Source organism: Pan paniscus, chromosome 20, assembly GCF_029289425.2.
Source record: "Pan paniscus chromosome 20, NHGRI_mPanPan1-v2.0_pri, whole genome shotgun sequence".
Lineage (NCBI taxonomy): Eukaryota > Metazoa > Chordata > Mammalia > Primates > Hominidae > Pan > Pan paniscus.
The window spans coordinates 10,392,552-10,406,266 of NC_073269.2; the positions used below are offsets into that span (position 1 = coordinate 10,392,552).

At 56.2% G+C, this 13,715-nt stretch overlaps 1 protein-coding gene across 9 annotated transcripts in view; it reads right to left on the minus strand.

Moving 5' to 3' along the window:
• Positions 1 to 785: 785 nt before the first annotated feature.
• RFX2 (regulatory factor X2) overlaps positions 786 to 13,715 on the minus strand; it is a 207,384-nt gene continuing 194,454 nt past the window's right edge. For all 9 annotated transcript variants that reach the window (XM_063599798.1, XM_063599796.1, XM_063599797.1 and 6 more), the window contains 6 exons: positions 12,349 to 12,446; positions 10,876 to 11,025; positions 9,973 to 10,181; positions 5,209 to 5,362; positions 3,223 to 3,265; positions 786 to 2,572 (listed from right to left, as the gene is read on the minus strand). In XM_063599798.1, the coding sequence (XP_063455868.1) occupies positions 2,457 to 2,572; positions 3,223 to 3,265; positions 5,209 to 5,362; positions 9,973 to 10,181; positions 10,876 to 11,025; positions 12,349 to 12,446 (770 nt within the window). In that variant the 3' untranslated portion in view covers positions 786 to 2,456. The remainder of the gene's footprint in view (positions 2,573 to 3,222; positions 3,266 to 5,208; positions 5,363 to 9,972; positions 10,182 to 10,875; positions 11,026 to 12,348; positions 12,447 to 13,715) is intronic.

A 13,715-nucleotide genomic window follows, 5' to 3' on the forward strand; every position in this document is an offset into this window, starting at 1 on the left:
CGGACAACCAGGGGTTCGCATCCGAGACTGGCACACCCGCTTCCTCCGCTAGATCCGAGTGGGTCTAGCCTGTAACAAATGTAAACAGGAGGCTGGGGCGGTGGCTCACGCCTGTAATCTCAGCACACTGGGAGGCCAAGGTGGGAGGATCGCTTGAGCCAAGGAGTTTGAGTCCAGCCTGGGCAACACAGGAAGACCCCCATCTCTAAAAAAAAAAAAAAAAAAAAAATTAGCTGGATGTGGTGGCGCACGCCTATAGTCCCACCTACTTGGGGAGGCTGAGGTGGGAGGATCACCTGAGCTCAAGAGGTTGAGGGTGTAGTGAGCTATGATAGTGCCACTGCGCTCCAGCCGAGGTGATAGAATGAGACCGTCTCTTAAAAAAACAAACAAACAAACAACAGAAAAAAACCCAAAGTGTAAACAGGAGCCATTGACCATCCTGGACAAAGAACGGTTTCTGCGCCATCACTGGCTCAGGATAGGCCTTGCTAAGGAAGTAAGGGGCCCGGGCTCCTTCCGGAAGGCACTAGAACATCCCCAGGGAGCCCGCAGGCAAGTGCAGGGGGCACCTCTGTGGTTTCCCCTCTGGGTCTTGAGTGGGGCAGGCCCGGCAGGCTGGTGTCCTATGGCGGGGGGACAGGGCCTGGAGTGTGGACAGTGAGTCCAAAAATGGGCACGCTCAGTGTGTTTACTGCTATGAAAAATGAGACTAGGCCTGAGAGGCTTGTGGCTTCGCTGCCACCTCTGTTCCTCCTCGTGGATCGGAAAGACGGGCCAGAGCCTAAGGCAGAAACCAGCTTGTATTGGTTACCAGGAGTGAGGAAAAGCCGGGCATTACAATCCGTTAACTGTGAGCTTCAGTGTCTCCAAGGAGAGGAGATGTATATTTTAAAGACATTCTTTCTGTCTGATTTCAACTAAGGTTTGGGCTATACGACCAGACAAACAGTGTGATTATTCCCAGCTTTTCGTTTCTAAAGTGAGCACGCGTCTTTCTCTTCCTGCACCCCTCACTCTGGCGCAGGCCCAGCGATGCTCTGAGCTCCTGCGGGCGGGGAAGTAGGTTTTTAAAGGCCACGTGAGCTGACATTAGTACCTTCTGTGTGAATGAGAATAAAACATTTGGGACTGAATATACTGCAATGTACACATTCATAAGAAACGTTCTAATAACAATTAGCGCACAAAACTATCGGTATAAACATTTTTCCAAAAAGAGAAAACTATTGCATTTCGTTAGAAATCGCGTCCTGGGCCGAGGCTCGTCTTTCTTCTCCGCAGTTGGTTTGGGGACAGAACTCCAGCATGCAGCTGTCCAACTGCAGCAGCTATGTGTTTCCATGGAGACAAACTTGGTGTCTCAAGTTCAGGGCTTCGAAAGTCCCGAATATTTGTTTGTCCCGAGAGAAGAGTTTTGACTTTGAAGAGGTCCAGGTGGGACTCGCTGGGGGTGGGGTGCTCCGGGATTAGTTCAGAGGGAGGTGTTCTGGAAGACTCCGTGGAGCGGGACGCAGGCACTGCTGTTTGGACGACACGTGGGATGGCTGCTTTCTGAAGTTGTGGCTGTGACACTGACCCTGTTGGACAAACTCCTTCCACAGCCAGTGGCTTGATGGTGACGGTGAACTTGGACAGAGCCCCAGATCCTTCCTGCTGCTGATAAAACTTCTGGTTTTGATTTTTTGAAAGACACTGCTGTGTCCTGGCACGAGCGAGCCCGTTTCTGTGGCTTGTTCTTTTTCGAGCTGCGGATCTGCCGGGACACAGCGATTGTCAGCTGCCCCTCAAGTCCTTTGGCATCTGGAGATGGGTTCCTGCAGCACAGCCGGCCTCCCGCCTCGGGGCATCCGGCAGGGAGGTCTGGATCTAAAAGGCCACAGGGCGCTGCGCCCAGCTGGGTCCCTCTCACATGGTGCTACCAGACAAGGGCACTCCACTTTGCATTCCTGAGGGGACTCCAGGGACGCTGGCGAGCTCTGTGCCTCCCCAGCGGTGGCAGGTAGGAGGGGAGAGGCCGTCCCTTTCTAGTCGGGCTCTGCCAGGTTTTTTTAATTTTTAAAATCATGGTGAAAATTGGTTCCAGTTGAGTGCAGAGGCCAGTGCTCTCAGCACAGCCCTTTCAGCTCTTAAAGGGACTGGGGCCAAAGTCCAGGGTTCCAGCAGAGGAGGGTTTGTCCAGAATAAGGAACCCATGGTCTGGTGGGGCCCTGGTGGCTGCGCAGGGACCTGGGGACCCAGAGCACAGCTACAGCCAGTGGGAGCCCTGGCCTGGGCTTCTGTAGCTTCAACAACTGCTTTCCTTCTTGAACACTGACCCCGGGAGCCCCCGCTTGAGTCAAAGTAAACATCACATCATCTAAGAGGCACTAATTTGGTGGAGCCGGTGAAATCCAGGTTCCCAGAGTGACCAGGCGGCATCTTCTGGAACCTCGAGGAGGCACCGGCCGGGGCTGCTAGATGCCCTGCAGGGAGTGGTTGGGGTCACTGCGCTCCCGCTTTACCAGGGGCTCACCCAGGCTGCGGGCGTCTGGGCCCGCCTCGCTGCCACGCTGCTCATCACCCATGTCATCTGTGGAGGGAGGGGTAGGGTCAGTGTCCATCATCAGGAGGGCACGAGAGGGAGAGAAGGAAGTGCACGTTCCGAGAACTGCTCCGGCACGCCAGGCAGGGCACCGAGGATACATGGCAGCCTGTGGACCCCACCTCGGCCTCTGCTCCAGGCTGACCTGTCCTCCCCACCTGCCATCACCCAGAGGTGCCCCCAGCTTGGGCCAGGCGAAAGAGCCTCTGCCCTGTGCCTCCCTTTCCCAGCGCCGACGGGCCTGGGGCCTGCTCCCCACAGGGCTGGGGCCTCTGGGGTCCTCCCACCCGCATGGGGCAGAGACGGGGCCCAGGGGTCCCTCTGGCCTGCCTGTCCCACTCTCCTGCTGGGCGTGGGCGCAGGAGACCAGGGGCTGCCTAGTCTGGGCCTGGTGCTGAGGTCCCTGGGCAGCGGCTACCCAGAGGCCAGCGGCACTCTGTGCCCCAGCCGAGCCAGTCTGCAGTGTCACCTGCTGCCCAGGCATCACCCACTGTCCGGATGACAGATCCCAGGGCCCTCACCCCCCAAGGGGCCGCCCCCATTTCCACCTGTTCATCATGAGATGGGGCAGACAGGCCACGGCCAGGAGTACCACCCTCCTGGGAGGGCCGTGGTGGGAAAGCCGCAGACGCACCTACCTTTGTCGAGCAGCGTCAGCGACAGAGAGGCGAGATCGTTGAACTGAAAGAGAAACCTGGAGTCAGGGGCGCCTGCAGAGGGGCGGCAGTTGCTGTTTGGGGGCTCTGGGGATGCCGGCCCAACCTTGCCTTGAGCCACGTCCTCCATTCACAGTGAAGCAGCTGGGGCCTGCCCTGAAATGTGGCTCTGATGCTGCCAGGTGTCTGGGTGGGTCCCTGTGCCCTGTCCAGGCCGCCTCTGGGAGCTGCTGGGGGTGGAGGGTGCTGACTACTCGGGGCAGCGAGGGGACAGCAGCTGGCTCCCAAAGTCCCCTGGGTGCGGCTGCTCCGGGTTTTAAGGTGGCATGGAAGGGCCGTGGGCCAAATTATCTTTGCTCCCTGAAGTCTGTACACAGCAGGAAAACCACTCCTTGGCTGCCCCAAAGCCCGGCGTTCACGCCAATGTGCAGAGAACAGACAGCTTCCACAGTTTCTGCACACGTTGTGGGGCCCTGGCCACCAACTCTTAGAGTGCTGTGGCTTCTGGGTAGTAAGAGTGCAGGGACCCCGCCATTCATCAAGCATCATCTCGTTTCTTCCTGGAGGCCATCCCATGCAAGTCCAGCAAGTCCACTCCAAGGTGTGGACCCCGAAGAACTGAACACAGGAGTGCACACAAACACCCGCCCACACACGCCCACGCAGCCCCGTTCACGACGGCCACAGAGAGGGAGCGTGTGCACAAACACCCACCCACACACGCCCACGCAGCACTGTTCACGACGGCCACAGAGAGGGAGCGCGTGCACACCCACCCACACACGCCCACGCAGCACCGTTCACGACGGCCACAGAGAGGGAGCGCGTGCACAAACACCCGCCCACACACGCCCACGCAGCCCCGTTCACGACGGCCACAGAGAGGGAGCGTGTGCACAAACACCCACCCACACACGCCCACGCAGCACTGTTCACGACGGCCACAGAGAGGGAGCGTGTGCACAAACACCCACCCACACACGCCCACGCAGCCCCGTTCACGACGGCCACAGAGAGGGAGCGCGTGCACAAACACCCGCCCACACACGCCCACGCAGCCCCGTTCACGACGGCCACAGAGAGGGAGCGCGTGCACAAACACCCGCCCACACACGCCCACGGCAGCACCGCTCACGACGGCCACAGAGAGGGAGCGCGTGCACAAACACCCGCCCACACACGCCCACGGCAGCACCAATCACCACGGCCACAGAGAGGGAGCGACCGTGCAGCACGGAGGGACGAGCGGTCAGCACAGCGCGGCCAGCCACGCACCGGAACACAACTCAGCCAGGAGAGGAACCAGGCTTTGACCCGGGCCGCAGCGCGGATGTCACGTTCCGTGACAGACGCCGGACACAAAAGGCCACACAGTGTGTGATCCCATTTCTATGAAGTGTCCAGGACAGGCCGATCCACAGAGGCAGGAGGGGGCTGCGTGGGTGCTGTGCTGCAGGAGGGGCTTGGGAATGACTGCTCCTGGGGACGGGGTTTCCTTTTGGGGTGACAGAATGTTCTGGAACTGGACGGTGGTGCCAGCTGCACGTTGTGGATGTGCTAAGCGCCACTTGATTGTGCGCTTTCACGTGGAAATCTCTCCCTATGTGTGTGTTACCACAAGAAACAGAACACTCTGGGTGGTGTGTCCGAGGCCTCCCCTGCGTGGCGGGACACCCAAGGACAACCTCCTTCCAGAGCCAGCGGTGTGATGGTGACTGTGAACTTGGACAGAGCCCCAAATCCTTCCCAGTGCTGATAAAACTTGTGGTTTTGATGTTTTGAGACACTGCTGTGTCCTGGCACGGGTGGGCCCGTTTCTGTGGCTTGTTCTTTATCGAGCTTCAGCTCTGTCCGGGCGGCAGAGCAGTGGGACCTGCGAGTGTCCTCTCTCTGGGCTGCTCAGAGCACACCGCCCTCTCCCCACAGGCCCGGCCAAGCCCCGGCCGTCCCACCCAGGAGGGTCCTCACCTCTCCCATCACAGCGATCGGCGTCTCTCCGGTGGCCTCCGCGACGCGGTGCTCCACCAGGTAGAACATGTACTCGTCGTAGAGCAGGCGGATGAGGTGGAAGGAGCCGAAGCTGGCGGCGCTGCGCAAGGTCAGGTCCCGGATCACCATGGAGCTGGGGACAAGCGGACAGAGGCTGGGGACCCTCAGGGGAGCATGGAACCCGGGCCCCGGGCCAGACTTCATGGCAGCAACACACCCCCTGCTCTACGTTCCCTGGGGAACCCAGAGGCTGAGTGATTCTAAGACCTGCAGGCCTACGCGGGGGCTGACGGGCTGCCGGGCTGCCGAGACCCTGGGCCCACGTGACGGACAGGTGGGGCAGGCCTGCGCGCTCAGTTCCAGAGACCACCTGGGGAACAGGAGAGGGAGATGGGCAGTCAGCCCCAAAGCGACAGGCTGCTGGAAACACAACTGTGGCTGGTGCTAGCGCAGGCGCTAGATGGGATCTTAGCTGGTGAGTCTAGTGTCATTTCGGACTCCGAATCAGAGCACAGGCTGGCAGCTGGTGCCTGTCTCCCCAGCAGGAGGCGCCTTTCCCCACCTTCCCCGTATCCTTGCCACCTCCCGCCATTCCTCAGCCTGTGGTTTCAGGCACCTAAAAACAAGACAAAAAGCCAGGGTGCTTTAGTCTCTGTCAGCGAAAGCAGGGGTTTCAGAGACTTCAGCCCAGATCCAGTCCGCATCCAGCCCTCAGCCTGTGTGCTGACAATGCTTTACATTTTGAAATGGTTGGAAAAAGTCAAAAGAATAATTATATTCGGTGGCACGTGGAAATTACATGAAATTCACATTTTGGTGTCCACAGACAGTTTCACTGGCACGCGTCATGCCCGTTCCTATGTTGTCTTTCCTAGGATGGCTGCAAATATTACCTGGTTCTTTCTGGGAGAGGCGGCCCCTGACCTAAAGGATCAGTATAAGACCAAAGGGGGCTAGGCACGGTGGCTCACACCTGTAATCCCAGCACTTTGGGAGGCCAAGGCGGGCAGATCACTTGGGGTCAGGAGTTCTAGACCAGCCTGGCCAACATGGTGAAACGCCATCTCTACTAAGAATAGAAAAATTAGTGAGGCATGGTGGCACATGCCTGTAATCCCAGCTACTCGGGAGGCTAAGGCAGGAAAATTGCTTGAACCTGGGAGGCGGAGGCTGCAGTGAGCCGAGATCATGTCGCTGCACTCTAGCCTGGGTGACAGAGCAACACTCCATCTCAAAAAAAAAGAATGAAGTGGGACAATGTCTCATTCCTCCTATAAGACCTAAAGGACTTATATACAGTGGCACCTGATTAAAAACTTTGGCCTACAAGCCAGGCGGCCCCCAGTGCCCAACTGCCCCGGCTCGAAGTATACATTCATAAACTCTCAGTTACGTCTAATCGGTATCGAGCGATAAAAAGAAGACACAGGCTTGAGAAAGGCAAAGACAGCCGCACTATGAAGACCACCAAAGCTGTCTATCCTTAAGTGTCAAGCATAGCTGCAAAGCCCCCAGCCCCCTCCTGTTCCTCCAGGCCCACCCAGGTTGGCTTCCAAGCCCCCTTTCCCCAAAGGCCTCCCCCACGCAGATGAGGTGCTGGCACTCTGCAACCACCTTCCCCACAGCCCCGGTGTCTGGTGCGATGCTTCAGTCCAAGTATTTCCAGAACATCACCTGCGGTCACCCCGGTATCTCTGGGTTCCCAAATGGGCTCGCAGCTCCCAGAGAGTAGGAGCATCGGCCGACCACCACTAAGGGAGGCCCAGCCAGAGCTTGGGGATGACCAGCCAAGGCCTCAGTCCACATGCTACCATTTTCTAGTGGGTGCTACAGAAATAAATCCCGTAAACCTAATTTTTATTTTTTATGACTGCACTGCACGTGCATAAGAATGAAGTCAGACCAGGCGTGGTGGCTCACGACTGGAATCCCAGCACTTTGGGAGGCTGAGGCAGGTGGATCACCTGAGGTCAGGAGTTTGAGAGCAGCCCGGCCAACATGGCAAAACCCCGTCTCTACTACAAATACAAAAATCAGCCAGGCCTGGTGGTGGGCACCTGTAATCCCAGCTATTCAGGAGGCTGAGGCACGAGAAGTGCTTGAACCCGGGAAGGGGAGGTTGCAGTGAGCCGAGATCGCACCACTGCACTCCAGCCTGGTGACAGAGCGAGACTCTGTCTCAAAAAACAAGCAAACAAGAGAATGAAGTGGAACAGTGTCTTGGTCTCCCTTGTGAAGAGCACCCCCACCTTGCAGACGTGACCCCGATCCCCTCCAGCTCTGAGCTGTGCTCTTCTCTGGCTGGCAGGCACCTCAGTCCTGCGCTCACTCTGCTCTTCTCAATTCTTCCGCTTGCAACCTTCCCTCTGTCCATGGAGACTGGCATCGGCATCCCTACGCTGTCTCTTCCCTTGCTCTTCCTCCCCCATTATCCCAGTGTGGCTTTATTGTAATTTCTGGCTACACTGGTGTTTCTGTTATGTGGCAGTGGTGTGCTAGGTCCATGGCAGAGCCGCATAGTCTATTAGGCGTGTGGTTCCTCTCATTCATTCACTGAGCCAGCATTTAAACAGAAGTGAGGTCCCGGCACTCGGGTAGCATGCCTGATCATGCAGAAGACAGACAACAGACAAGTAAACAGATGACAGGTGACGGTCAATGCCAGGAGAAAGGCAGGGCATGGGGCATGCAAAGTGGGAAAGAATGGGCCGTCTTATTTACAGAGGCTGGGGGTGAGGGATTTCTCTGCGGATGATGGGTTTCTCTGCGTGGCTGTCTGGGGGAAAGATGTTCCAGGCAAGGGGGGCAGGTGCAAAGGCCCTGAGGCAGCGTGGCCAGGGGAGTGTGTAAGGAGAGAGCTGAGAACAGGGGTGCTGGCTGGCCAGCTGAGGGGTCAGCAAACTTGTTCTTATTTATTTATTTTTTTTCTTGAGATGGAGTTTGGCTCCTGTTGCCCAGGCTGGAGTGAAGTAGCACAGTCTCGGCTCATTGCAACCTCTGCCTCCCGGATTCAAGCGATTCTCCTGCTGCAGCCTCCCAAGTAGCTGGGATTTCAGGTGCCCACCACCACGCCTGACTAATTTTTATATTTTTAGTAGAGATGGGGTTTCGCCATGTTGGCCAGTCTGGTCTTGAACCTCTGACCGCAAGTGATCCACCTGCCTCAGCCTCCCAAAATGTGGGGATTACAGGCGTGAGCCACTGCGCCTAGCCAGGCAAACTCATTTTCACGCTTCCCAGATAGTAAATATTTTCAGCTTCGTAGCCAACAGTCAAACTGTTTTGTTTGCATTGACAGCTGTAGCTGATCTGTGAATTAATGCATGTGGCTGAGGTTCCAATAAAACTTTATTTGCACAATGGGCTGGGGCAGTGATATGGTTTGGCTCTGTGTCCCCACCCAAATCTCACCTTGAATTGTAATGATCCCCATGTGTTGTGGGAGGGACCTGGTGGGAGGTAATTGAATCATGGGGACAGATGTTTCCCGTGCTGTTCTCTTGAGAGTGAATAAGTCTCATGAGATGTGATGGTTTTATAAAGGCGAGTTCCCCTGCACATGCTCTCTTGCCTGCTGCCGTGGAAGATGTGCCTTTGCTCTTCCTTGGCCTTCTGCCATGCTTGTGAGGCCTCCCCAGCCAGGTGGAACTGTGAGTCCATTCAACCTATTTTTCTTTATAAATTACCCAGTGTTGGGTATGTCTGTATCAGCAGCGTGAGAATGGACTAATAATACAGGTGGGGATAACAATTTGGCCCTGTGGCCATAGCTCATCCATGCGCTGGGTCACGTGGGGCCTGTCAGCCACAGAACAGCTTTGTTTTTTCCTGGGGTAATAACTGGCTCTTTTTAAAAAAATGCATATTTTCCATGTACTCAGCGAGACTAAAACTCCTTGACAGAACTGGAGGAGGCATCTTGGTGCCTTTCCTGGGGACGATCCCTCTGGAAGCCTTGGCTCCCCTGCCCTGGTCTGCACAGGTTAGGTCTGTAGCTTGGAAATGATTTCCCTTCAGAGCTCTCAGGACATCGCTCTACTGCCTTCTGGGTTTCTGCACATTGTTCGGAAGTCTAATGCTGCTCCCATCCCCAGCCTGTTTCTTTCTCTCTGGAAGCTTTTATGGTTGTTTCTCAAACTTGGTGTTTCGAAATTTCACCAGGAGCCTCCTTGTGCCCTTCAGTTCTGAGATAGCTTTTTTCCCCCCTTAGAGATGGGGTCTTGCTCTGTCACTCAGGCTAGGGTACAGTGGTGCAATCTTGGCTCACTGCAGCCTGGACCGCCTGGGCTCAAGGATCCTTCCACCTCAGCCTCCCAAGTATCTGGGACCACAGGCACATGCCACCACGTCCAGCTAAGTTTTTTTACTTTTTGTAGAGGTCCTGATATTTTCCCCAGGGTGGTCTCGAATTTCTGGTCTCAAGCCATCCTCCTGCCTTGGCCTCCCAAAGTGGTGGGATTATAAGTATGAGCCACCATGCCCAGCCCCCAGTGATGATTTCTGTCTGCAGAACTTGCAACTTAGTATTTAGGCCACGGTGGCCTTCTGGGCCTGCCCCTGGGAGCCGCTGGTCATGAGTGAGGCCCCCAGCCAGGTAGTTGTTTTTTGCGGGTTCAGACACTGCTGCAACTCTGCTGAGCCCTGTTTTGCTCTGAGCTCACCAGCCGAGCCCCCTACCCTCTAGAAGTTTCTCTCGGAGCCCCCCACCCGCCAGAATTCTCTCGGAGGTCTGGAGGGACTAACCTGTAAAAGGACCATTTCAGCAGGAACTGCCGGGCGGCCTTGGGGAAGCTGGGGCTGCCGGCATGCTGCTTCAGGACCTGGGTGACCACGCTGTCCAGCCAGCTGGCCCACTGGTCCAGGGAGCTCTGCTGCTGCAGGGTCAGCTTGAAATCCTGCTCCAGCCGCTGCACCACACTCTCCTCGCACTGGCACACCCACGAGGCCTGCTCCTGTGGGCAGGGCGGAGGCCAGCGTCAGCAATGTGGACCCCCAGCCACGGCAGCCCTCCCCGGACCTAGCCATGCTCAGGGCGGGACATCGTGCTGTGCTTGAGCCTTCTCGCCCTTGACCTTGACAGCTGCAAGCCAAGTCCTGTGTCTCCCGTCACAGGGGCAGAATAGAGAGCTGAGGGGGATCGTACCCGGCTTCCGGGGACTCATACCTGGGTCTTTCTGGATCAAAGCTCATGTTATATTAGGTCTTTGTTTAGCTTTGTTTCAAAGGGGTCACTTCTAAATGTGTGTGTGCATTTATTTATTTAATGGATAGACGCAGGGCCTGAAATAAGCATAGCTCGGAAGCTGCTGTGGTCTGACACTTTGCCAAGCCCGGGGGACAGAGCCAGGAAAGTGGCCACAGGGAGGTCAACTTGGTGCCACGATCCTGGAAGCTGGGGGCCTTTGTGAGGAAAATGAGCAGAAGTGTTGGCCACAGCGCCTGGACGCCAGAGGGCCCTGAGAGATGATGGAGTGGAGGGAGCTGGGGCTGTGGGTAGGCTTTGGCCTGGGACCCGTGTCATGCAACAGAACCGCGGCCAGGCTCGGGGCAGGGGCCAGGTTGTGCCACGGGCTCCACTTGGTGGGTTTGCTGGTTTTGCTGGAGGGCGGGAAGCCCAGGCCCTGGGGACGGTGTGGAGGAGGTCACCTGCACGTTGGCAAAGTCCACGCGGTTGAGGTCGCTGAGCATCTGGTTGATCTGGGACGTGTTCTGCAGCACCGCCCGGGCCGCCTGCGCCAGATGGTTGAGGGACGTGTAGCGCCGCAGCGTCTGGGCGAAGGCACTGACGACGCCCACCTGTAAGCCAGGGCTCGTGGTGAGCAGGGGTTCGCGGGGAGAGCCTGTTCCGCTGCGCTCCTTGCAGGGGTGTGTGGGCTCAGGGACAACACAGGGAGGAGGGAGCAGGAAACAGCAACCTGGGCAGGGAAGAGGGAACCTCCTGCTATTCTTAAGGACCCAGTGTGTGAGAATCAGTGAAGAGGAGACCTCGCCGGCACATCACACGCGTCGCTAACCGAGGCCTGCGGGCTGCTGAGTTAGAATTCACAACTGTCGCCATGCCCACTTCTAGAGTCCCTGTGGTTCTCTGGAGGGGCTGTTGAGACCACAGATTCCTGAGTGCTACAGGATCAGACTTTTAGTGGGTGTGGCCTGGGAATCTTATTTGTTTTAAAAGATTGGGTCTTGCTTGTTGTTGCCCACGCTGGTCTCAAACTCCTGGCATCAAATGATCCTCCAGTCTCAGTCTCCCAAAGTGCTGGGATTACAGGTGTGAGCCACTGCACCGGCCCTGAATGTGAATTTTTAACAATGACCTGATCAATGCTTGCATCACTGCCTAACAGATCAATTCCGAAGAGCAGGCGGGTGCCCTGCAGCTGCCTCCTCTCACCCAAGAGCCCTTCAGGAAATGCTCATGATGGCTGGGTGAGGTGGCTCACGCCTGTAATCCCGGTACTTTGGGAGGCCAAGGCAGGTGGATCGCCTGAGGTCAGGAGTTCGAGACCAGCCTGGCCAACATGGTGAAACCCTGTCTCTACTAAAAATACAAAAAAATTAGCCAGGTGTGGTGGCGGGCGCCTGTAATCCCAGCTATTCGGGAGGCTGAGGCAGGAGAATCGCTTGAACCCGGGAGGCAGACGTTGCAGTGAGCTGAGATAACGCCATTGCACTCCAGCCTGGGCGACAGAGTGAGACTCTGTCTCAAAAAAAAAAAAAAAAAAAAAAAAGAAATGCTTGTGAGAACGGTGGGTAATCACTCTCTTTTCCACAAGTCGGCCAAGGTTCTACATTTCAAATTCGACTGATTTGTGGCCAAGATTGCAGCAATAAGGGTCACAGCAAGGAGATTAAATTTCCCGAATAAGATGAGCACAGAAACACGCAATCTGTTCTGAATTGACCCAAAGATGTGACATCAAATGACATCTTCTGTTGTTCCCCTTCCTGCCAGCACTGATGCGTCATCGGCAGTGTGCTCAGGGCTTCCTGAAGGGATTGGTTACTCTCATGACACAGGGAAGAAGCCAGCGCTCTCTGGGACACAGTGGTCCTCATGCTGTCCTGGACTGAGCCCCTCCCAGCCATCGTTGGGGAGCCCAGGCCCCACCCCGGACGTACCTTGGTCTGGATGACCTGTTGTGGGAAGTCACTCATGGCATTTGTCAACCAGCCTTCCAAGCTCTTGGCAAAGTTACGGATGGCCTGTGTCAAGGTACCTGGGGGATACAGACCATGATATTATCAGGGAGAAAGGCAGTGACTGGACCCTGGAAATCAGCATTCAGTGTAAGAGCTGGCCCAAGTGCGATGAAAATGACCACCATGAAGAACGAGCCACACAGGCGACGGGGAACCGAGGACAATTAGAAAAGGGAAGAACCAGGCATGGCCCAGCGCTGCTGGTCACCACCCACTGCCTATGCGGGTCTCACAGGGGCGATTCTGCCCCAGGGGACACTGGGCAATGTCTGGGGACGTTAATGGTGGTCATGACTGCAGGGTGCCTCAGGCATGGAGTGGGTGGAGGCTAGGGATGCTCCTCAGCACCCCACAGTGCCCAGGAGGGCCCCACCCCAGACAACGATCCAGCCCCAGATATCAACAGTGCCAAGGGAAAGAGGCCTTGACACAAACACACACACACGTAAATACATTCTACCAACTTCCTAATTTATTTTAAAGTAGGTTAGAATAAGAAGCAAATAATAAGACTGTTAAAAACAAAAAACAAAAAACAAAAACAGAAAAAGGCCAGGTGTGGTGGCTGACGCCTGTAATCCCAGCACTTTGGGAGGCCGAGGTGGGCGGATCACCTGAGGTCCGGAGTTCGAGACCAGCCCGGCCAACATGGTGAAACCCCATCTCTACTAAAAATACAAAAATGATCTGGACGTGGCAGTGGGTGCCTGTAGTCCCAGCTATTTGGGAGGCTGAGGCAGGAGAATCACTTGAACCCAGGAGGCGAAGACTGCAGTGAGCCTCCTGCACTCCAGCCTGAGTGACAAGAGCAAAACTCTGTCTTAAAAAAAACCAGAAAAATATTTTAAAATGCAAAAGGAAAGATACCCCAAACTCCCACCATAACATAGAGACTCAGACGAGGCACTGCCCTGAACAGTTTTCAGGCAGACAGGCGAGGCCAGGCCAAATGAGAAATGCAATACTTTTGCTGTTTCCCATCTTCCAGCAAAGGGAGCATAGAGTTTACTCAACAGGACGGAGAGCTGCCTGGTACTAACGGGCATGCATATTTGTGGATGGACTGCGGGGCACGGCCTGTGGTCCTGATGCTGTGATTTATGAAGAGAGGCCTCTGTGCCCAGCTTCCTTGACGACCCCCAGGGTTTTGGGGAGCTTGGCACGGGCCTGACCCGAGGGCCCCCTCGTGGTGGGTGCTGTCATTGCCTCAGGAGCTGGAGGCCCTGGGAGGTCTCCAAGGGCACGAGTGATCTCTGCCGTGGGCCTAGCTTCCTTCCTCACTGTGC